Source organism: Bombina bombina, chromosome 4 (assembly GCF_027579735.1).
Source record: "Bombina bombina isolate aBomBom1 chromosome 4, aBomBom1.pri, whole genome shotgun sequence".
Classification (NCBI taxonomy): Eukaryota; Metazoa; Chordata; class Amphibia; order Anura; family Bombinatoridae; genus Bombina; species Bombina bombina.
This window is the reverse complement of record NC_069502.1, coordinates 32704464-32728832: the sequence shown is the minus strand read 5'-3', so window position 1 is coordinate 32728832 and position 24369 is coordinate 32704464. Positions and strand designations below refer to the sequence as shown.

Here is a 24369-nt window from a genome sequence, read left to right as displayed (position 1 = left end):
TAATCAAAATTGATGTTAAATCTATGTGTTTAGCTATTTTAGCTAGAAGAGCTTTGTGGCTTAAATCTTGGAATACTGATATGACTTCTAAGTCCAGATTGCTATTTCTTTCTTTCCAAGGTAATAAGTTATTTGGTTCTCAGTTGGATTCAATAATTTCAACTGTCACTTGGGGGGAAGGGAGTTTTTTTGCCTCAGGATAAAAGACCTAAGGGTAAATCTAAAGCGTCTAATCGGTTTTGTTCCTTTCGACAAATAAGGAACAGAAATCTAATCCTTCCCCCAAGGAATCTGTTTCCAGTGGGTAACCTTCCTCAAATTATAATAAATCCTAGCCATTTAAGGGATCAAAGCCAGCCCCCAAGTCCGCATGAAGGTGCGGCCCTCATTCCAGCTCAGCTGGTGGGGGGCAGATTAAGATTTTTCAAAGATGTTTGGATCAATTCGGTCCAAAATCAATGGATTCAGAGTATTTTCTCTCAGGGGTACAGAATAGGATTCAGAGAAGACCACCTGTGAGAAGATTTTTTCTCTCACGCATTCCAGCAAACCCAGTAAAGGCTCAGGCTTTCCTGAAGTGTGTTTCAGACCTGGAGTTATCAGGGGTAATAATGCCAGTTCCGTTTCGGGAACAGGGTCTGGGGTTTTATTCAAATCTATTTATTGTCCCAAAGAAAGAAAATTCATTCAGACCAGTTTTGGATCTAAAGATTTTGAATTAATATGTAAGAGTACCAACTTTCAAGATGGTTACTATAAGGACTATTCTGCCTTTTGTTCAGCAAGGGCATTATATGTCCACAATAGACTTACAGGATGCATATCTTCATATTCCAATTCATCCAGATCACGATCAGTTCCTGAGATTCTCTTTTCTAGACAAGCATTACCAATTTGTTGCTCTTCCTTTTGGTCTAGCGACAGCTCCAACAATCTTTTCAATAGTTCTCAGTGCCCTACTCTCTCTTGGAGTCTTAATTTGGTTTGAAATGCTTTACAGGCTCCTCCATTTGAGCCTATGCATTCTTTGGACATTAAACTACTTTCTTGGAAAGTGTTGTTCCTTTTGGCCATCTCTTCTGCTAGAAGAGTTTCTGAATTATCTGCTCTCTCTTGTGAATCTCCTTTTCTGCTTTTTCATCAGGATAAGGCAGTTTTGCGGACTTCATTTAAATTCTTACCCAAGGTTGTGAATTCTAACAACATTAATAGAGAATTTGTTGCCCCTTCTTTGTGTCCTAATCCTAAGAATTCATTGGAGAGATCTTTACATTCTTTGGATGTGGTAAGAGCTCTGAAATATTATGTTGAACTACTAAAGTTTTCAGGAAGACTTCCAGTCTATTTATTAGCTTTTCTGGTTCCAGGAAAGGTCAGAAGGCTTCTGCCGTTTCTTTGGCATCGTGGTTAAAGCTTTTGATTCATCAAGCTTATTTGGAGTCGGGAAAAACCATGCGTCAGAGAATTATAGCTCATTCTACTAGATTAGTTTCCACTTCTTGGGCTTTTAAGAATGAGGCTTCAGTTGATCAGATTTGCAAAGCAGCAACTTGGTCTTCTTTGCATACATTTACTAAGTTCTATCATTTTGATGTATTTGCTTCTTCGGAAGCAGTTTTTGGTAGAAAAGTTCTTCAGGCAGCTGTTTCAGTTTGATTCTTCTGCTTCTGATTTAAGTTTTTTCTTTTTGATTATGAGACTAAACTTATGTTTTGGGTTGTGGATTAATTTTTTTTAGCGGAAAATGGCTGTTTTTATTTTTCCCACCCTCTCTAGTGACTCTTGCGTAGAGTTCCACTTCTTGGGTATTGCTATCCCATACGTCAGTAGCTCATGGACTCTTGCCAATTACATGAAAGAAAACATAGTTTATGTAAGAACTTACCTGATAAATTAATTTCTTTCATATTGGCAAGAGTCCATGAGGCCCACCCTTTTTATGGTGGTTATGATTTTTTTGTATAAAGCACAATTATTTCAAAATTCCTTTGTTGATGCTTTTTACTCCTTTCTTATCACCCCACTACTTGGCTATTCGTTAAACTGAATTGTGGGTGTGGTGAGGGGTGTATTTATAGGCATTTTGAGGTTTGGGAAACTTTGCCCCTCCTGGTAGGATTGTATATCCCATACGTCACTTGCTCTTGGACTCTTGCCAATATGAAAGAAATGAATTTATCAGGTAAGTTCTTACATAAATTATGTTTTTCTGCAGACAAAGCTATATGACTTCTTATAACTAATATGGTCAATAAAAATAACACAATTACAAGAGAATACAAAACAAGCAATATAAGTGAACATGTTAAAACAATACTCCCCTAATTTAGCTGTGGATGACTCTGTAACAGCGTAACAGTAACAGGTTCTCAACTCTAACAGTCAAGGCACAGTCAAGAGAAGAATTGTCTTTATGTTCTGAAGACACACATCATAGGAAACAGTCATAGATTACCCAGAGTCCAGTTCTGGGGCTGGTACCAGCGTGTAATGTAAAGAATGGATCCAAAAGATAGTTCAGCATCTTTTACTGCAGTATGGTGGTTAAACAATCTTGACAAAAGTTTTTTTTTTCTCCTCCTTCTTTCTTTTTTTCCACCTAGGCACCAGGCATCTCTTTATTTAAAAGGTTTACTTGCATTCAATCTTCAATCTTTTGGAATGTGGACTATGGAATTTTATCTGTACAGCTTTACCTAAATATGGAAAACTCAAAAATCATTTAGTTAGTGTTTTTTCCCCCCTCTGGATACAGCTCCATGATCTCATCCTGCAAACACAAAGATGTTGTTAACAACTTGTCTAAATATTTTATAAAAACATTCTCTAAGAAATCAGCAGAGGGAAAAGCAGAATAAAAACACTTATCTACTTACCCCTGTGTGAATCCCACACTCTGACACCAGAATTGTTAGGCGTTTTCTTATGACCGGGGATATCACTTGACACTTAGCACTATTCTACACCTTCACCTGGAACTAAATGGGTCACCTTTGCGAGATATCTCGGTTAACAGCAATCAGCAGACAGCAAGTAAAGTCTAATCACTGTTCTGTTTATTATAAAGCATAACATAATTTTATAGACAATGGTTACAGTATATGGGGTTAAACAATGACGTATCATAGTCAGACCATTTTACACAAGCTTGTTTAGAACAAAGAACTATATTAAAAATAAGGAATAAAAAGTAGTATTTTAATGAGCGAGGTATGTTAGATAAAAGTATATCTGGGCACATCGCCAAGACATAGTAAGGCTACTCTTGAGATACAATTGTTGTAAATGAAACTAAAATTCTAAACTCAGCATATTTCTCACAGCACAATAAACCATATTATAATGAAATATAATTAACTCATCTTAAAATGGAATGCTTATACAAAATGCTGTCAGTGTGGTTAAATATATATTCTTACAAGCACCTTATACATTCTGTACAATACTATATGACCCTACCTCTGTATAGTGATCTAGTTTGCTGTATATTGCTGTGTTCTGACCCTATACAGCCCTATTCCCCTATGTATAGCACCCTATAAATTCTGAACGGTTCCTCCTCTTTCGGCAGGATAACAGCCGGAGGCAGAAGCAGCTTCTAAGCCAGCGCTTTGACTCTCTGTATAACATTCTGGAGGAGAGGAAGAAGGAACTGTTGCAGTGCATTACACGGCAGCAGGAGGAGAAGCTCCAGTCCGTCCGGAACCTGATCCGCCAACATGGTGACCACCTGGAGGTGACTTCCAAACTGGTGGAGACTTCTATACAGTTCATGGATGAGCCACAGATGGCAACGTTCTTGCAGGTGACAGGGAGATGGCTTGGGGCATTGGGAGACATGGGTTAAAGGGACATTGTAATTAAAACATGTCCTGTTATTGCTATGATAGAGCCACATTTAAATATGTTAATTTTTTTAAGCTTAAGCTGATAGCAGTATTAGTTGTGTGCTTCCTGCTACAGCTCATTGTCTTATAAGTATTACCTAGTACTGCTCATTGGCTAATAAGTATTACCTAGTACTGCTCATTGGCTAATAAGTATTATCTAGTACTGCTCATTGGCTAATAAGTATTATCTAGTACTGCTCATTGGCTAATAAGTATTACCTAGTACTGCTCATTGTCTTATAACTATTACCTAGTACTGCTCATTGGCTAATAAGTATTACCTAGTACTGCTCATTGGCTAATATGTATTATCTAGTACTGCTCATTGGCTAATAAGTATTATCTAGTACTGCTCATTGTCTTATAAGTATTACCTAGTACTGCTCATTGGCTAATAAGTATTACCTAGTACTGCTCATTGGTTAATAAGTATTATCTAGTACTGCTCATTGGCTAATAAGTATTACCTAGTACTGCTCATTGTCTTATAAGTATTACCTAGTACTGCTCATTGGCTAATAAGTATTATCTTGTACTGCTCATTGGCTAATAAGTATTACCCAGTACTGCTCATTGGCTAATAACTATTATCTAGTACCGCTCATTGGCTAATAAGTATTACCTAGTACAGCTCATTGTCTTATAAGTATTACCTAGTACTGCTCATTGGCTAATAAGTATTATCTAGTACTGCTCGTTGTCTTTTAAGTATTACCTAGTACTACTCATTGTCTTATACGTTTTACGTAATACTGCTCATTGGCTAATAACTATTACCTATTACTGCTCATTTGGTGATACATATTTACCTACTACTGCTCATTAGCTGATAGATATTTTACCTACTACTGCTCATTAGCTGATACACATTTACCTACTACTGCTCATTAGCTGATATATATTTACCTACTACTGCTCATTAGCTGATACATATTTACCTACTACTGCTCATTAGCTGATACATATTTACCTACTAATGCTCATTAGCTGATACACATTTACCTACTACTGCTCATTAGCTGATACATGTTTACCTACTACTGCTCATTAGCTGATACATATTTACCTACTACTGCTCATTAGCTGATACATATTTACCTACTAATGCTCATTAGCTGATACATATTTACCTACTAATGCTCATTAGCTGATACACATTTACCTACTACTGCTCATTAGCTGATACACATTTACCTACTACTGCTTATTAGCTGATACATATTTATCTACTACTGCTCATTAGCTGATACATGTTTACCTACTACTGCTCATTAGCTGATACATATATTACCTACTACTTCTCATTAGCTGATATATATTTACCTACTACTGCTCATTAGCTGATATATATTTACCTACTACTGCTCATTAGCTGATATATATTTACCTACTACTGCTCATTAGCTGATACATATTTACCTACTACTGCTCATTAGCTGATACATATTTACCTACTACTGCTCATTAGCTGATACATATTTACCTACTACTGCTCATTAGCTGATACATATTTACCTACTACTGCTCATTAGCTGATACATATTTACCTACTACTGCTCATTAGCTGATACATATTTACCTACTACTGCTCATTAGCTGATACATATTTACCTACTACTGCTCATTAGCTGATACATATTTACCTACTACAGCTCATTAGCTGATACATATTTACCTACTACTGCTCATTAGCTGATACATATTTACCTACTACTGCTCATTAGCTGATATATATTTACCTACTACTGCTCATTAGCTGATACATATTTACCTACTACAGCTCATTAGCTGATACATATTTACCTACTACTGCTCATTAGCTGATACATATTTACCTACTACTGCTCATTAGCTGATACATATTTACCTACTACTGCTCATTAGCTGATATATATTTACCTACTACTGCTCATTAGCTGATACATGTTTACCTACTACTGCTCATTAGCTGATACATATTTACCTACTACTGCTCATTAGCTGATACATATTTACCTACTACAGCTCATTAGCTGATACATATTTACCTACTACTGCTCATTAGCTGATACATATTTACCTACTACTGCTCATTAGCTGATACATATTTACCTACTACTGCTCATTAGCTGATACATATTTACCTACTACTGCTCATTAGCTGATACATATTTACCTACTACTGCTCATTAGCTGATACATATTTACCTACTACTGCTCATTAGCTGATACATATTTACCTACTACTGCTCATTAGCTGATACATATTTACCTACTACTGCTCATTAGCTGATATATATTTACCTACTACTGCTCATTAGCTGATACATATTTACCTACTGCTGCTCATTAGCTGATACATATTTACCTACTACTGCTCATTAGCTGATACATATTTACCTACTACTGCTCATTAGCTGATACATATTTACCTACTACTGCTCATTAGCTGATACATGTTTACCTACTACTGCTCATTAGCTGATACATGTTTACCTACTACAGCTCATTAGCTGATTTATATTTACCTACTACTGCTCATTAGCTGATACATATTTACCTACTACTGCTCATTAGCTGATACATATTTACCTACTACTGCTCATTAGCTGATACATATTTACCTACTACTGCTCATTAGCGGATACATATTTACCTACTACTGCTCATTAGCTGATATATATATTTTACCTACTGCAGCTCACTGCAAAGGCAGAGAGACAAAGGCAGAGAGAGGGACTGACAGGAACGTGTGGGATAAGGATTTAATGACCAGGGGACAAAGGGAAACAAATAATTTGATAGAAGTGTCTAGTATACAGGAGAGACATAAGGAAGACAATAAGATGATACGCCAATTTAATATCACTTTTTTGTCTCTCTCTCTATCCTTCACAGAATGGCAAAGAGCTAATCAAAAAGTGAGTATAACTTGATACCTGTCTCTACACTGTTGGTTTCAATTTCTAAAATGTTCATTAAAATTGTATTGTATGAATAAAATAAGTATTAAAATACCCCCCCCCATCAGTGGGGTCTGTCCCCCTGTCCCAGGTTGCTAGCCATCTGTCCCGATTTGCCCCATGCAGTTAAAAATAAAAAAAATTCTATTGGGCCCACACTCAGAAGCAGCTGGCTTTGATCTCACATGGTTAGATACCTGTTAAATTCCCTGTGGAAAAGGAATGGTGTGTGGGTTAAGCAGGAGTAAGAAGGCTGTATACACTCTGACCACGGGTAATGGTGACCTCTCTAACCTACCTCTGGTAGTGATGATGTCTAACCCCTGGTGATAATACTAGCATGCCTTCAGTTTTATACAATGAGCAGTGCTAATACCAGGGTAACGAACAGTGGCAACCGCAGACTGCCAGCTAATGTGCTTGCCAACCCCAGGACCCCATACAATGAATTACAGATACCCATATATGATGTAGTGTGTGTGTCTATCTGTATCTATAACTGTGTGTGTATCTGTAGGTATAAGTTTATGCTATGTAGTGTGTGTGTGTCTGCATGTATAAATGTAAGCTATGTAGTGTGTGTATGTGTATCTGCATGTATAAGTGTGTATCTGCATGTAAAAGTGTATGCTATGTAGTGTGTGTCTGCATGTATAAGTGTATACTATGTAGTGTCTGTGTATCTGCATGTATAAGTGTATGCTATGTAATGTGTGTATCTGCATGTATAAGTGTATGCTATGTAATGTGTGTGTGTATCTGCATGTATAAGTGTATGCTATGTAATGTGTGTGTGTGTGTATCTGCATGTATAAGTGTATGCTATGTAATGTGTGTGTGTGTGTGTGTATCTGCATGTAAAAAGTGTATACTATGTAGTATCTGCCTGTATGTATGTGTATGCTATGTAGTGTGTGTGTATCTGCATGTGTAAGTGTATGATATGTAGTGTGTGTGTATCTGCATGTGTAAGTGTATGCTATGTAGTGTGTGTGTGTATCTGCATGTGTAAGTGTATGTTATTTAGTGTGTGTGTGTGTGTATCTGCATGTGTAAGTGTATGCTATGTAGTGTGTGTGTATCTGCATTTGTAAGTGTATGCTATGTAGTGTGTGTATCTGCATGTATTAGTGTATGCTATGTAGTGTGTGTGTATCTGCATGTGTAAGTGTATGTTATTTAGTGTGTGTGTGTATCTGCATGTATAAGTGTATGCTATGTAATGTGTGTGTGTGTGTGTGTATCTGCATGTAAAAAGTGTATACTATGTAGTATCTGCCTGTATGTATGTGTATGCTATGTAGTGTGTGTGTATCTGCATGTGTAAGTGTATGATATGTAGTGTGTGTGTGTATCTGCATGTATAAGTGTACGCTATGTAGTGTGTGTGTATCTGCATGTATAAGTGTAAGCTATGTAGTGTGTGTGTATCTACATGTATAAGTGTAAGCTATGTAGTGTGTGTGTATCTGCATGTATAAGTGTAAGCTATGTAGTGTGTATGTATCTGCATGTGTAAGTGTATGCTATGTAGTGTGTGTGTATCTGCATGTGTAAGTGTATGCTATGTAGTGTGTGTGTATCTGCATGTGTAAGTGTATGTTATTTAGTGTGCTACTGTGCATTTTTGCTGACTTTAAAGGCCAGAATCTAGAATATTAATGTGGAATGCAGAGAGCAGTTTTAAATAATTTATTATTAAATGTCCAATTAATATAAAAATATTTAGCAATGTCTTTGCAAAGGCTAATTAAATACATAGCTCACATAGCCATACCAGTGGTTTGAGCTTGTGTTTGGTTTGCTGCCTAAGTGTATTAAAATATATGACTTTATTTAGAATTCTATTTATATTACTTTAATCTTATGATTTTTTAAAGCCCCATCCACCACATTTAATTTTTTTTGCCGGGGAGGGGGTGTCCCTCTTTTGAATTTTGAAATGTTGGGAGGTATGATCAAATAACACAGGAGAATGTATGCAAAATGGAGCTTGTCCCTTGCTTTACGTCACACACATGATGTGACATAGCATCTGACCTTCCACTGTATAATGACACAGGCAGACATAATGTCACATGGCGTCTCTCCCTCCCCCTCATAATGGCACAGGAAGACATGATGTCACATGGTGTCTCTTCCTCCCCTGCATAATGACACAGGCAGACATAATGTCACATGGCGTCTCTCCCTCCTCCCGCATAATGACACAGGAAGACATGATGTCACATGGCGTCTGTCCCTCCCCTGCATAATGACACAGGAAGACATGATGTCACATGGTGTCTCTTCCTCCCCTGCATAATGACACAGGAAGACATAATGTCACATGGTGTCTCTCCCTCCTCCCGCATAATGACACAGGAAGACATGATGTCACATGGTGTCTCTTCCTCCCCTGCATAATGACACTGGCAGACATGATGTCACATGGCGTCTCTCCCTCCCCTGCATAATGACACAGGAAGACATAATGTCACATGGCGTCTCTCCCTCCCCCCGCATAATGACACAGGAAGACATAATGTCACATGGTGTCTCTTCCTCCCCTGCATAATGACACAGGAAGACATAATGTCACATGACATCTCTCCCTCCCCCGCATAATGAAACAGGCAGACATAATGTCACATGGTGTCTCTCCCTCCCTCGCATAATGACACAGGCAGACATAATGTCACATGGTGTCTCTCCCTCCCTCGCATAATGACACAGGCAGACATAATGTCACATGGTGTCTCTCCCTCCCCCGCATAATGACACAAGATGTTTATGTGACGTTGGGTCTGTCCCTCCCCTGCATAATAACACAAGATGTTTATGTGACATGGGGTCTGTTCCTCCCCTGCATAATAACACAAGATATGTGGTCTGTCCCTCCCCTGCATAATAACACAAGATGTTTATGTGACGTGGGGTCTGTCCCTCCCCCTACATAATAACACAAGATGTTTATGTGACGTGAGGTCTGTTCCTCCCCTGCATAATAACACAAGATGTTTATGTGACGTGAGGTCTGTTCCTCCCCTGCATAATAGCACAAGATGTTTATGTGACGTGAGGTCTGTTCCTCCCCTGCATAGTAACACAAGATGTTTATGTGACGTGGGGTCTGTCCCTCCCCTACATAATAACACAAGATGTTTATGTGACGTGAGGTCTGTTCCTCCCCTGCATAATAGCACAAGATGTTTATGTGACGTGAGGTCTGTTCCTCCCCTGCATAATAACACAAGATGTTTATGTGACATGGGGTCTGTCCCTCCCCTGCATAATAACACAAGATGTTTATGTGACGTGAGGTCTGTTCCTCCCCTGCATAATAACACAAGATGTTTATGTGACGTGAGGTCTGTTCTTCCCCTGCATAATAACACAAGATGTTTATGTGACGTGAGGTCTGTCCCTCCCCTGCATAATAACACAAGATGTTTATGTGACGTGGGGTCTGTCCCTCCCCTACATAATAACACAAGATGTTTATGTGACGTGGGGTCTGTCCCTCCCCTACATAATAACACAAGATGTTTATGTGACATGGGGTCTGTTCCTCCCCTGCATAATAACACAAGATGTTTATGTGACATGGGGTCTGTCCCTCCCCTGTATAATAACACAAGATGTTTATGTGACGTGAGGTCTGTTCCTCCCCTGCATAATAACACAAGATATTTATGTGACATGGGGTCTGTCCCTCCCCTGCATAATAACACAAGATGTTTATGTGACATGGGGTCTGTCCCTCCCCTGCATAATAACACAAGATGTTTATGTGACGTGAGGTCTGTTCCTCCCCTGCATAATAACACAAGATATGGGGTCTGTCCCTCCCCTGCATAATAACACAAGATGTTTATGTGACGTGGGGTCTGTCCCTCCCCCTACATAATAACACAAGATGTTTATGTGACATGGGGTCTGTCCCTCCCCTGCATAATAAAACAAGATGTTTATGTGACATGGGGTCTGTCCCTCCCCTGCATAATAACACAAGATGTTTATGTGACATGGGGTCTGTCCCTCCCCTGCATAATAACACAAGATGTTTATGTGACATGGGGTCTGTCCCTCACCTGCATAATAACACAAGATGTTTATGTGGCATGGGGTCTGTCCCTCCCCTGCATAATAACACAAGATGTTTGTGACGAGAGGTCTGTTCCTCCCCTGCATAATAACACAAGATGTTTATGTGACATGGGTCTGTTCCTCCTCCGCATAATAATACAAGATGTTTATGTGACGTGAGGTCTGTTCCTCCCCTGCATAATAACACAAGATATGGGGTCTGTCCCTCCCCTGCATAATAACACAAGATGTTTATGTGACGTGGGGTCTGTCCCTCCCCCTACATAATAACACAAGATGTTTATGTGACATGGGGTCTGTCCCTCCCCTGCATAATAACACAAGATGTTTATGTGACATGGGGTCTGTCCCTCCCCTGCATAATAACACAAGATGTTTATGTGACATGGGGTCTGTCCCTCCCCTGCATAATAACACAAGATGTTTATGTGACATGGGGTCTGTCCCTCCCCTGCATAATAACACAAGATGTTTATGTGACGTGAGGTCTGTCCCTCCCCTGCATAATAACACAAGATGTTTATGTGACATGGGGTCTGTCCCTCCCCTGCATAATAACACAAGATGTTTATGTGACATGGGGTCTGTTCCTGCCCTGCATAATAACACAAGATGTTTATGTGACGTGAGGTCTGTTCCTCCCCCGCATAATAACACAAGATGTTTATGTGACGTGAGGTCTGTTCCTCCCCTGCATAATAACACAAGATGTTTATGTGACGTGAGGTCTGTTCCTCCCCTGCATAATAACACAAGATGTTTATGTGACGTGAGGTCTGTTCCTCCCCTGCATAATAACACAAGATGTTTATGTGACGTGGGGTCTGTCCCTCCCCTACATAATAACACAAGATGTTTATGTGACGTGAGGTCTGTCCCTCCCCTGCATAATAACACAAGATGTTTATGTGACATGGGGTCTGTCCCTCCCCTGCATAATGACACAGGCAGACATAATGTCACATGGTGTCTCTTCCTCCCCTGCATAATGACACAGTAAGACATAATGTCACATGGCGTCTCTCCCTCCTCCCGCATAATGACACAGGAAGACATGATGTCACATGGCGTCTGTCCCTCCCCTGCATAATGACACAGGCAGACATAATGTCACATGGCGTCTCTCCCTCCTCCCGCACAATGACACAGGAAGACATGATGTCACATGGTGTCTCTTCCTCCCCTGCATAATGACACAGGAAGACATAATGTCACATGGTGTCTCTCCCTCCTCCCGCATAATGACACAGGAAGACATGATGTCACATGGTGTCTCTTCCTCCCCTGCATAATGACACTGGCAGACATGATGTCACATGGCGTCTCTCCCTCCCCTGCATAATGACACAGGAAGACATAATGTCACATGGCGTCTCTCCCTCCCCCCGCATAATGACACAGGAAGACATAATGTCACATGGTGTCTCTTCCTCCCCTGCATAATGACACAGGAAGACATAATGTCACATGACGTCTCTCCCTCCCCCGCATAATGACACAGGCAGACATAATGTCACATGGTGTCTCTCCCTCCCTCGCATAATGACACAGGCAGACATAATGTCACATGATGTCTCTCCCTCCCCTGCATAATAACACAAGATGTTTATGTGACATGGGGTCTGTCCCTCCCCTGCATAATAACACAAGATGTTTCTGTGACGTTGGGTCTGTCCCTCCCCTGCATAATAACACAAGATGTTTAGGTGTCATGGGGTCTGTCCCTCCCCTGCATAATAACACAAGATGTTTATGTGACAGGGGGTCTGTTCCTCCCCTGCATAATAACACAAGATGTTTATGTGACGTGAGGTCTGTTCCTCCCCTGCATAATAACACAAGATGTTTATGTGACATGGGGTCTGTCCCTCCCCTGCATAATAACACAAGAGGTTTATGTGACGTGAGGTCTGTTCCTCCCCTGCATAATAACACAAGATGTTTATGTGACGTGAGGTCTGTTCCTCCCCTGCATAATAACACAAGATGTTTATGTGACGTGAGGTCTGTTCCTCCCCTGCATAATAACACAAGATGTTTATGTGACGTGAGGTCTGTTCCTCCCCTGCATAGTAACACAAGATGTTTATGTGACATGGGGTCTGTCCCTCCCCTGCATAATAACACAAGATGTTTATGTGACGTGAGGTCTGTTCCTCCTCCGCATAATAACACAAGATGTTTATGTGACGTGAGGTCTGTTCCTCCCCTGCATAATAACACAAGATGTTTATGTGACATGGGGTCTGTCCCTCCCCTACATAATAACACAAGATGTTTATGTGACATGGGGTCTGTCCCTCCCCTGCATAATAACACAAGATGTTTATGTGACAGGGGGTCTGTTCCTCCCCTGCATAATAACGCAAGATGTTTATGTGACGTGAGGTCTGTTCCTCCCCTGCATAATAACACAAGATGTTTATGTGACGTGAGGTCTGTTCCTCCCCTGCATAATAACACAAGATGTTTATGTGACGTGGGGTCTGTCCCTCCCCTACATAATAACACAAGATGTTTATGTGACGTGAGGTCTGTCCCTCCCCTGCATAATAACACAAGATGTTTATGTGACATGGGGTCTGTCCCTCCCCTGCATAATAACACAAGATGTTTATGTGACATGGGGTCTGTCCCTCCCCTGCATAATGACACAGGCAGACATAATGTCACATGGTGTCTCTTCCTCCCCTGCATAATGACACAGGAAGACATAATGTCACATGGCGTCTCTCCCTCCTCCCGCATAATGACACAGGAAGACATGATGTCACATGGCGTCTGTCCCTCCCCTGCATAATGACACAGGCAGACATAATGTCACATGGCGTCTCTCCCTCCTCCCGCACAATGACACAGGAAGACATGATGTCACATGGTGTCTCTTCCTCCCCTGCATAATGACACAGGAAGACATAATGTCACATGGTGTCTCTCCCTCCTCCCGCATAATGACACAGGAAGACATGATGTCACATGGTGTCTCTTCCTCCCCTGCATAATGACACTGGCAGACATGATGTCACATGGCGTCTCTCCCTCTTCTGCATAATGACACAGGAAGACATAATGTCACATGGCGTCTCTCCCTCCCCCCGCATAATGACACAGGAAGACATAATGTCACATGGTGTCTCTTCCTCCCCTGCATAATGACACAGGAAGACATAATGTCACATGACGTCTCTCCCTCCCCCGCATAATGACACAGGCAGACATAATGTCACATGGTGTCTCTCCCTCCCTCGCATAATGACACAGGCAGACATAATGTCACATGGTGTCTCTCCCTCCCTCGCATAATGACACAGGCAGACATAATGTCACATGATGTCTCTCCCTCCCCTGCATAATAACACAAGATGTTTATGTGACATGGGGTCTGTCCCTCCCCTGCATAATAACACAAGATGTTTATGTGACGTTGGGTCTGTCCCTCCCCTGCATAATAACACAAGATGTTTAGGTGACATGGGGTCTGTCCCTCCCCTGCATAATAACACAAGATGTTTATGTGACAGGGGGTCTGTTCCTCCCCTGCATAATAACACAAGATGTTTATGTGACGTGAGGTCTGTTCCTCCCCTGCATAATAACACAAGATGTTTATGTGACATGGGGTCTGTTCCTCCCCTGCATAATAACACAAGATGTTTATGTGACGTGAGGTCTGTTCCTCCCCTGCATAATAACACAAGATGTTTATGTGACGTGAGGTCTGTTCCTCCCCTGCATAATAACACAAGATGTTTATGTGACATGGGGTCTGTCCCTCCCCTGCATAATAACACAAGATGTTTATGTGACGTGGGGTCTGTCCCTCCCCTACATAATAACACAAGATGTTTATGTGACATGGGGTCTGTCCCTCCCCTGCATAATAACACAAGATGTTTATGTGACAGGGGGTCTGTTCCTCCCCTGCATAATAACGCAAGATGTTTATGTGACGTGAGGTCTGTTCCTCCCCCGCATAATAACACAAGATGTTTATGTGACATGAGGTCTGTCCCTCCCCTGCATAATAACACAAGATGTTTATGTGACGTGAGGTCTGTTCCTCCCCTGCATAATAACACAAGATGTTTATGTGACATGGGGTCTGTCCCTCCCCTGCATAATGACACAGGCAGACATAATGTCACATGGCGTCTCTCCCTCCTCCCGCACAATGACACAGGAAGACATGATGTCACATGGTGTCTCTTCCTCCCCTGCATAATGACACAGGAAGACATAATGTCACATGGTGTCTCTCCCTCCTCCCGCATAATGACACAGGAAGACATGATGTCACATGGTGTCTCTTCCTCCCCTGCATAATGACACTGGCAGACATGATGTCACATGGCGTCTCTCCCTCCCCTGCATAATGAAACAGGAAGACATAATGTCACATGGCGTCTCTCCCTCCCCCCGCATAATGACACAGGAAGACATAATGTCACATGGTGTCTCTTCCTCCCCTGCATAATGACACAGGAAGACATAATGTCACATGACGTCTCTCCCTCCCCCGCATAATGACACAGGCAGACATAATGTCACATGGTGTCTCTCCCTCCCTCGCATAATGACACAGGCAGACATAATGTCACATGATGTCTCTCCCTCCCCTGCATAATAACACAAGATGTTTATGTGACATGGGGTCTGTCCCTCCCCTGCATAATAACACAAGATGTTTATGTGACATGGGGTCTGTCCCTCCCCTGCATAATAACACAAGATGTTTATGTGACATGGGGTCTGTCCCTCCCCTGCATAATAACACAAGATGTTTATGTGGCATGGGGTCTGTCCCTCCCCTGCATAATAACACAAGATGTTTGTGACGTGAGGTCTGTTCCTCCCCTGCATAATAACACAAGATGTTTATGTGACATGGGGTCTGTTCCTCCCCTGCATAATAACACAACATGTTTATGTGACGTGAGGTCTGTTCCTCCCCCGCATAATAGCACAAGATGTTTATGTGACGTGAGGTCTGTTCCTCCCCTGCATAATAACACAAGATGTTTATGTGACGTGAGGTCTGTTCCTCCCCTGCATAATAACACAAGATGTTTATGTGACGTGGGGTCTGTCCCTCCCCTACATAATAACACAAGATGTTTATGTGACGTGAGGTCTGTTCCTCCCCTGCATAATAACACAAGATGTTTATGTGACATGGGGTCTGTCCCTCCCCTGCATAATAACACAAGATGTTTATGTGACAGGGGGTCTGTTCCTCCCCTGCATAATAACACAAGATGTTTATGTGACGTGAGGTCTGTTCCTCCCCTGCATAATAACACAAGATGTTTATGTGACGTGAGGTCTGTTCCTCCCCTGAATAATAATACAAGATGTTTATGTGACATGGGGTCTGTCCCTCCCCTGCATAATAACACAAGATGTTTATGTGACGTGGGGTCTGTCCCTCCCCTGCATAATAACACAAGATGTTTATGTGACGTGAGGTCTGTTCCTTCCCCGCATAATAACACAAGATGTTTATGTGACGTGAGGTCTGTTCCTCCCCTGCATAATAACACAAGATGTTTATGTGACGTGGGGTCTGTTCCTCCCCTGTATAATAACACAAGATGTTTATGTGACGTGAGGTCTGTTCCTCCCCTGCATAATAACACAAGATGTTTATGTGACATGGGGTCTGTCCCTCCCCTGCATAATAACACAAGATGTTTATGTGACGTGAGGTCTGTTCCTCCCCCGCATAATAACACAAGATGTTTATGTGACGTGAGGTCTGTTGCTCCCCTGCATAATAACACAAGATGTTTATGTGACGTGAAGTCTGTTCCTCCCCCGCATAATAACACAAGATGTTTATGTGACGTGAGGTCTGTTCCTCCCCCGCATAATAACACAAGATGTTTATGTGACGTGAGGTCTGTCCCTCCCCTGCATATAATAACACAAGATGGTTATGTGACGTGAGGTCTGTCCCTCCCGTGCATATAATAACACAAGATGTTTATGTGACGTTGGGTCTGTCCCTCCCCTGCATAATAACACAAGATGTTTACGTGACATGGGGTCTGTCCCTCCCCTGCATAATAACACAAGATGTTTATGTGACGTGAGGTCTGTTCCTCCCCTGCATAATAACACAAGATGTTTATGTGACGTGAGGTCTGTTCCTCCCCTGCATAATAACACAAGATGTTTATGTGACGTGAGGTCTGTTCCTCCCCTGCATAATAACACAAGATGTTTATGTGACGTGAGGTCTGTTCCTCCCCTGTATAATAACACAAGATGTTTATGTGAGGTCTGTCCCTCCCCTACATAATAACACAAGATGTTTATGTGACATGGGGTCTGTCCCTCCCCCTACATAATAACACAAGATGTTTATGTGATGTGAGGTCTGTTCCTCCCCTGCATAATAACACAAGATGTTTATGTGACGTGAGGTCTGTCCCTCCCCCGCATAATAACACAAGATGTTTATGTGACATGGGGTCTGTCCCTCCCCTGCATAATAACAAAAGATGTTTATGTGACATGGTCTGTCCCTCCCCTGCATAATAACACAAGATGTTTATGTGACGTGAGGTCTGTTCCTCCCCTGCATAATAACACAAGATGTTTATGTGACGTGAGGTCTGTTCCTCCCCTGCATAATAACACAAGATGTTTATGTGACATGGGGTCTGTCCCTCCCCTGCATAATAACACAAGATGTTTATGTGACGTGAGGTCTGTCCCTCCCCTGCATAATAACACAAGATGTTTATGTGACGTGAGGTCTGTTCCTCCCCTGCATAATAACACAAGATGTTTATGTGACGTGGGGTCTGTCCCTCCCCTACATAATAACACAAGATCTTTATGTGACGTGAGGTCTGTTCCTCCCCTGCATAATAACACAAGATGTTTATGTGACATGGGGTCTGTTCCTCCCCTGCATAATAACACAAGATGTTTATGTGACGTGAGGTCTGTTCCTCCCCTGCATAGTAACACAAGATGTTTATGTGACGTTAGGTCTGTTCCTCCCCTGCATAATAACACAAGATGTTTATGTGACGTGAGGTCTGTCCCTCCCCTGCATAATAACACAAGATGTTTATGTGACGTGGGGTCTGTCCCTCCCCTACATAATAACACAAGATGTTTATGTGACATGGGGTCTGTTCCTCCCCTGCATAATAACACAAGATGTTTATGTGACATGGGGTCTGTCCCTCCCCTGTATAATAACACAAGATGTTTATGTGACGTGAGGTCTGTTCCTCCCCTGCATAATAACACAAGATATTTATGTGACATGGGGTCTGTCCCTCCCCTGCATAATAACACAAGATGTTTATGTGACATGGGGTCTGTCCCTCCCCTGCATAATAACACAAGATGTTTATGTGACGTGAGGTCTGTTCCTCCCCTGTATAATAACACAAGATGTTTATGTGACATGAGGTCTGTTCCTCCCCTGTATAATAACACAAGATGTTTATGTGACGTGAGGTCTGTTCCTCCCCTGCATAATAACACAAGATGTTTATGTGACGTGGGGTCTGTCCCTCCCCTGCATAATAACACAAGATGTTTATGTGACGTGAGGTCTGTTCCTCCCCCGCATAATAACACAAGATGTTTATGTGACGTGAGGTCTGTCCCTCCCCTGCATAATAACACAAGATGTTTATGTGACGTGAGGTCTGTTCCTCCCCTGCATAATAACACAAGATGTTTATGTGACGTGGGGTCTGTTCCTCCCCTGTATAATAACACAAGATGTTTATGTGAAGTGAGGTCTGTTCCTCCCCTGCATAATAACACAAGATGTTTATGTGACATGGGTTCTGTCCCTCCCCTGCATAATAACACAAGATGTTTATGTGACGTGAGGTCTGTTCCTCCCCCGCATAATAACACAAGATGTTTATGTGACGTGAGGTCTGTTCCTCCCCTGCATAATAACACAAGATGTTTATGTGACGTGAGGTCTGTTCCTCCCCTGTATAATAACACAAGATGTTTATGTGACGTTGGGTCTGTCCCTCCCCTGCATAATAACACAAGATGTTTATGTGACGTGAGGTCTGTCCCTCCCCCGCATAATAACACAAGATGTTTATGTGACGTGAGGTCTGTTCCTCCCCTGCATAATAACACAAGATGTTTATGTGACGTGAGGTCTGTTCCTCCCCTGCATAATAACACAAGATGTTTATGTGAGGTCTGTCCCTCCCCTAGATAATAACACAAGATGTTTATGTGACATGGGGTCTGTCCCTCCCCCTACATAATAACACAAGATGTTTGTGTGATGTGAGGTCTGTTCCTCCCCTGCATAATAACACAAGATGTTTATGTGACGTGAGGTCTGTCCCTCCCCCGCATAATAACACAAGATGTTTATGTGACATGGGGTCTGTCCCTCCCCTGCATAATAACACAAGATGTTTATGTGACATGGGGTCTGTCCCTCCCCTGCATAATAACACAAGATGTTTATGTGACGTGAGGTCTGTTCCTCCCCTGCATAATAACACAAGATGTTTATGTGACGTGAGGTCTGTTCCTCCCCTGCATAATAACACAAGATGTTTATGTGACATGGGGTCTGTCCCTCCCCTGCATAATAACACAAGATGTTTATGTGACGTGAGGTCTGTCCCTCCCCTGCATAATAACACAAGATGTTTATGTGACGTGAGGTCTGTTCCTCCCCTGCATAATAACACAAGATGTTTATGTGACGTGGGGTCTGTCCCTCCCCTACATAATAACACAAGATCTTTATGTGACGTGAGGTCTGTTCCTCCCCTGCATAATAACACAAGATGTTTATGTGACATGGGGTCTGTTCCTCCCCTGCATAATAACACAAGATGTTTATGTGACGTGAGGTCTGTTCCTCCCCTGCATAGTAACACAAGATGTTTATGTGACGTGAGGTCTGTTCCTCCCCTGCATAATAACACAAGATGTTTATGTGACGTGAGGTCTGTCCCTCCCCTGCATAATAACACAAGATGTTTATGTGACGTGGGGTCTGTCCCTCCCCTACATAATAACACAAGATGTTTATGTGACATGGGGTCTGTTCCTCCCCTGCATAATAACACAAGATGTTTATGTGACGTGGGGTCTGTCCCTCCCCTGTATAATAACACAAGATGTTTATGTGACGTGAGGTCTGTTCCTCCCCCGCATAATAACACAAGATGTTTATGTGACGTGAGGTCTGTTCCTCCCCTGCATAATAACACAAGATGTTTATGTGACGTGGGGTCTGTCCCTCCCCTGCATAATAACACAAGATGTTTATGTGACGTGAAGTCTGTTCCTCCCCCGCATAATAACACAAGATGTTTATGTGACGTGAGGTCTGTCCCTCCCCTGCATAATAACACAAGATGTTTATGTGACGTGAGGTCTGTTCCTCCCCTGCATAATAACACAAGATGTTTATGTGACGTGGGGTCTGTTCCTCCCCTGTATAATAACACAAGATGTTTATGTGACGTGAGGTCTGTTCCTCCCCTGCATAATAACACAAGATGTTTATGTGACATGGGTTCTGTCCCTCCCCTGCATAATAACACAAGATGTTTATGTGACGTGAGGTCTGTTCCTCCCCCGCATAATAACACAAGATGTTTATGTGACGTGAGGTCTGTTCCTCCCCTGCATAATAACACAAGATGTTTATGTGACGTGAGGTCTGTTCCTCCCCCGCATAATAACACAAGATGTTTATGTGACGTGAGGTCTGTTCCTCCCCCGCATAATAACACAAGATGTTTATGTGACGAGAGGTCTGTCCCTCCCCTGCATATAATAACACAAGATGGTTATGTGACGTGAGGTCTGTCCCTCCCCTGCATATAATAACACAAGATGTTTATGTGACGTTGGGTCTGTCCCTCCCCTGCATAATAACACAAGATGTTTACGTGACATGGGTTCTGTCCCTCCCCTGCATAATAACACAAGATGTTTATGTGACGTGAGGTCTGTTCCTCCCCTGCATAATAACACAAGATGTTTATGTGACGTGAGGTCTGTTCCTCCCCCGCATAATAACACAAGATGTTTATGTGACTTGGGGTCTGTCCCTCCCCTGCATAATAACACAAGATGTTTATGTGACGTGAGGTCTGTTCCTCCCCTGCATAATAACACAAGATGTTTATGTGACGTGAGGTCTGTTCCTCCCCTGTATAATAACACAAGATGTTTATGTGACGTTGGGTCTGTCCCTCCCCTGCATAATAACACAAGAAGTTTATGTGACGTGAAGTCTGTCCCTCCCCCGCATAATAACACAAGATGTTTATGCGACGTGAGGTCTGTTCCTCCCCTGCATTATAACACAAGATGTTTATGTGATGTGAGGTCTGTTCCTCCCTTGCATAATAAAACAAGATGTTTATGTGATGTGAGGTCTGTTCCTCCCCTGCATAATAACACAAGATGTTTATGTGACGTGGGGTCTGTCCCTCCCCTACATAATAACACAAGATCTTTATGTGACGTGAGGTCTGTCCCTCCCCCGCATAATAACACAAGATGTTTATGTGACGTGGGGTCTGTCCCTCCCCTACATAATAACACAAGATGTTTATGTGACGTGAGGTCTGTCCCTCCCCCGCATAATAACACAAGATGTTTATGTGACATGGGGTCTGTCCCTCCCCTGCATAATAACACAAGATGTTTATGTGACATGGGGTCTGTCCCTCCCCTGCATAATAACACAAGATGTTTGTGACGTGAGGTCTGTTCCTCCCCTGCACAATAATACAAAAAGTTTGTGACATGGGGTCTGTCCCTCCTCTGCATAATGATCTAGGAATACGACCCTCCCATGCATAATAACACAATATATTTATGTGACGTGGGGTTTGTCCCTCCCCTGCATAATAACACAAGATGTTTATGTGACATGAGGTCTGTCCCTCCCCTGCATAATAACACAAGATGTTTATGTGACATGAGGTCTGTCCCTCCCCTGCACATTAACACAAGATGTTTATGTGACGTGAGGTCTGTTCCTCCCCTGCATAATAACACAAGATGTTTATGTAACATGGGGTCAGTCCCTCCCCTGCATAATAACACAAGATGTTTATGTGACGTGAGGTCTGTTCCTCCCCTGCATAATAACACAAGATGTTTATGTGAGGTCTTTCCCTCCCCTGCATAATAACACAAGATGTTTATGTGACGTGGGGTCTGTCCCTCCCCTGCATAATAACACAAGATGTTTATGTGACATGGGGTCTGTCCCTCCCCTGCATAATAACACAAGATGTTTATGTGACGTGGGGTCTGTCCCTCCCCTGCATAATAACACAAGATGTTTATGTGACGTGAGGTCTGTCCCTCCCCTGTATAATAACACAAGATGTTTATGTGATGTGGGGTCTGTCCCTCCCCTGTATAATAACACAAGATGTTTATGTGACATGGGGTCTGTCCCTCCCCTGCATAATAACACAAGATGTTTATGTGACATGGGGTCTGTCCCTCCCCTGTATAATAACACAAGATGTTTATGTGACTTGGGGTCTGTCCCTCCCCTGCATAATAACACAAGATGTTTATGTGACGGGAGGTCTGTTCCTCCCCTGCATAATAACACAAGATGTTTATGTGACATGGGGTCTGTTCCTCCCCTGCATAATAACACAAGATTTTTATGTGACATGGGGTCTGTCCCTCCCCTGTATAATAACACAAGATGTTTATGTGACTTGGGGTCTGTCCCTCCCCTGCATAATAACACAAGATGTTTATGTGACGTGAGGTCTGTTCCTCCCCTGCATAATAACACAAGATGTTTATGTGACGGGGTCTGTTCCTCCCCTGCATAGTAACACAAGATATTTATGTGACATGGGGTCTGTTCCTCCCCTGCATAATATCACAAGATGTTTATGTGACGTGAGGTCTGTCCCTCCCCCGCATAATAACACAAGATGTTTATGTGACATGGGGTCTGTTCCTCCCCTTCATAATAACAGAAGATGTTTATGTGACATGCGGTCTGTTCCTCCCCTTCATAATAACAGAAGATGTTTATGTGACATGGGGTCTGTCCCTCCCCTGCATAATAACACAAGATGTTTCTGACGTGGGGTCTGTTCCTCCCCTGCACAATAATACAAAAAGTTTGTGACATGGGATCTGTCCCTCCTCTGCATAATGATCTAGGAATAATAACACAAGATGTTTATGTGACTTGGGGTTTGTCCCTCCCCTGCATAATAACACAAGATGTTTATGTGACATGAGGTCTGTCCCTCCCCTGCATAATAACACAAGATGTTTATGTGACATGAGGTCTGTCCCTCCCCTGCACATTAACACAAGATGTTTATGTGACATGAGGTCTGTTCCTCCCCTGCATAATAACAGAAGATGTTTATGTTACATGAGGTCTGTCCCTCCCCTGCATAACACAAGATGTTTATGTGACGTGAGGTCTGTCCCTCCCCTGCATAATAACACAAGATGTTTATGTGACGTGAGATCTGTTCCTCCCCTGCACATTAACACAAGATGTTTATGTGACATGGGTCTGTCCCTTCCCTGCACAATGACACAAAATGTTTTTATGTGACGTGGGGTCTGTCCCTCCCCCGCATAATAACACAAGATGTTTATGTGACGTGGGGTCTGTCCCTCCCCTACATAATAACACAAGATGTTTATGTGACATGGGGTCTGTCCCTCCCCTGCATAATAACACATGATGTTTATGTGACGTGAGGTCTGTTCCTCCCCTGCATAATAACACAAGATGTTTATGTGACGTGAGGTCTGTCCCTCCCCTGCATATAATAACACAAGATGTTTATGTGACATGAGGTCTGTCCCTCCCCTGCATATAATAACACAAGATGTTTATGTGACGTTGGGTCTGTCCCTCCCCTGCATAATAACACAAGATGTTTACGTGACATGGGGTCTGTCCCTCCCCTGCATAATAACACAAGATGTTTATGTGACGTGAGGTCTGTTCCTCCCCTGCATAATAACACAAGATGTTTATGTGACGTGAGGTCTGTTCCTCCCCTGTATAATAACACAAGATGTTTATGTGATGTTGGGTCTGTCCCTCCCCCGCACAATAACACAAGATGTTTATGTGACGTGAGGTCTGTTCCTCTCCTGCATAATAACACAAGATGTTTATGTGACGTGAGGTCTGTCCCTCCCCTGCATAATAACACAAGATGTTTATGTGACGTGAGATCTGTTCCTCCCCTGCACATTAACACAAGATGTTTATGTGACATGGGTCTGTCCCTTCCCTGCACAATGACACAAGATGTTTTTATGTGACGTGGGGTCTGTCCCTCCCCTGCATATTAACACAAGATGTTTATGTGACGTGGGGTCTGTCCCTCCCCTGCATAATAACACAAGATGTTTATGTGACGTGAGGTCTGTCCCTCCCCTGTATAATAACACAAATG

General features: G+C 42.4%; 1 protein-coding gene across 1 annotated transcript in view; it reads left to right on the top strand.

Annotated features, from left to right (window-relative positions):
• Window positions 1–24369, top strand: part of TRIM54 (tripartite motif containing 54) — a 301214-nt gene that overhangs the window by 150946 nt on the left and 125899 nt on the right. The window contains exons 5-6 of the mRNA XM_053709453.1: window positions 3572–3805; window positions 6768–6790. Coding sequence (XP_053565428.1) covers window positions 3572–3805; window positions 6768–6790 — 257 coding nt within the window. The remainder of the gene's footprint in view (window positions 1–3571; window positions 3806–6767; window positions 6791–24369) is intronic.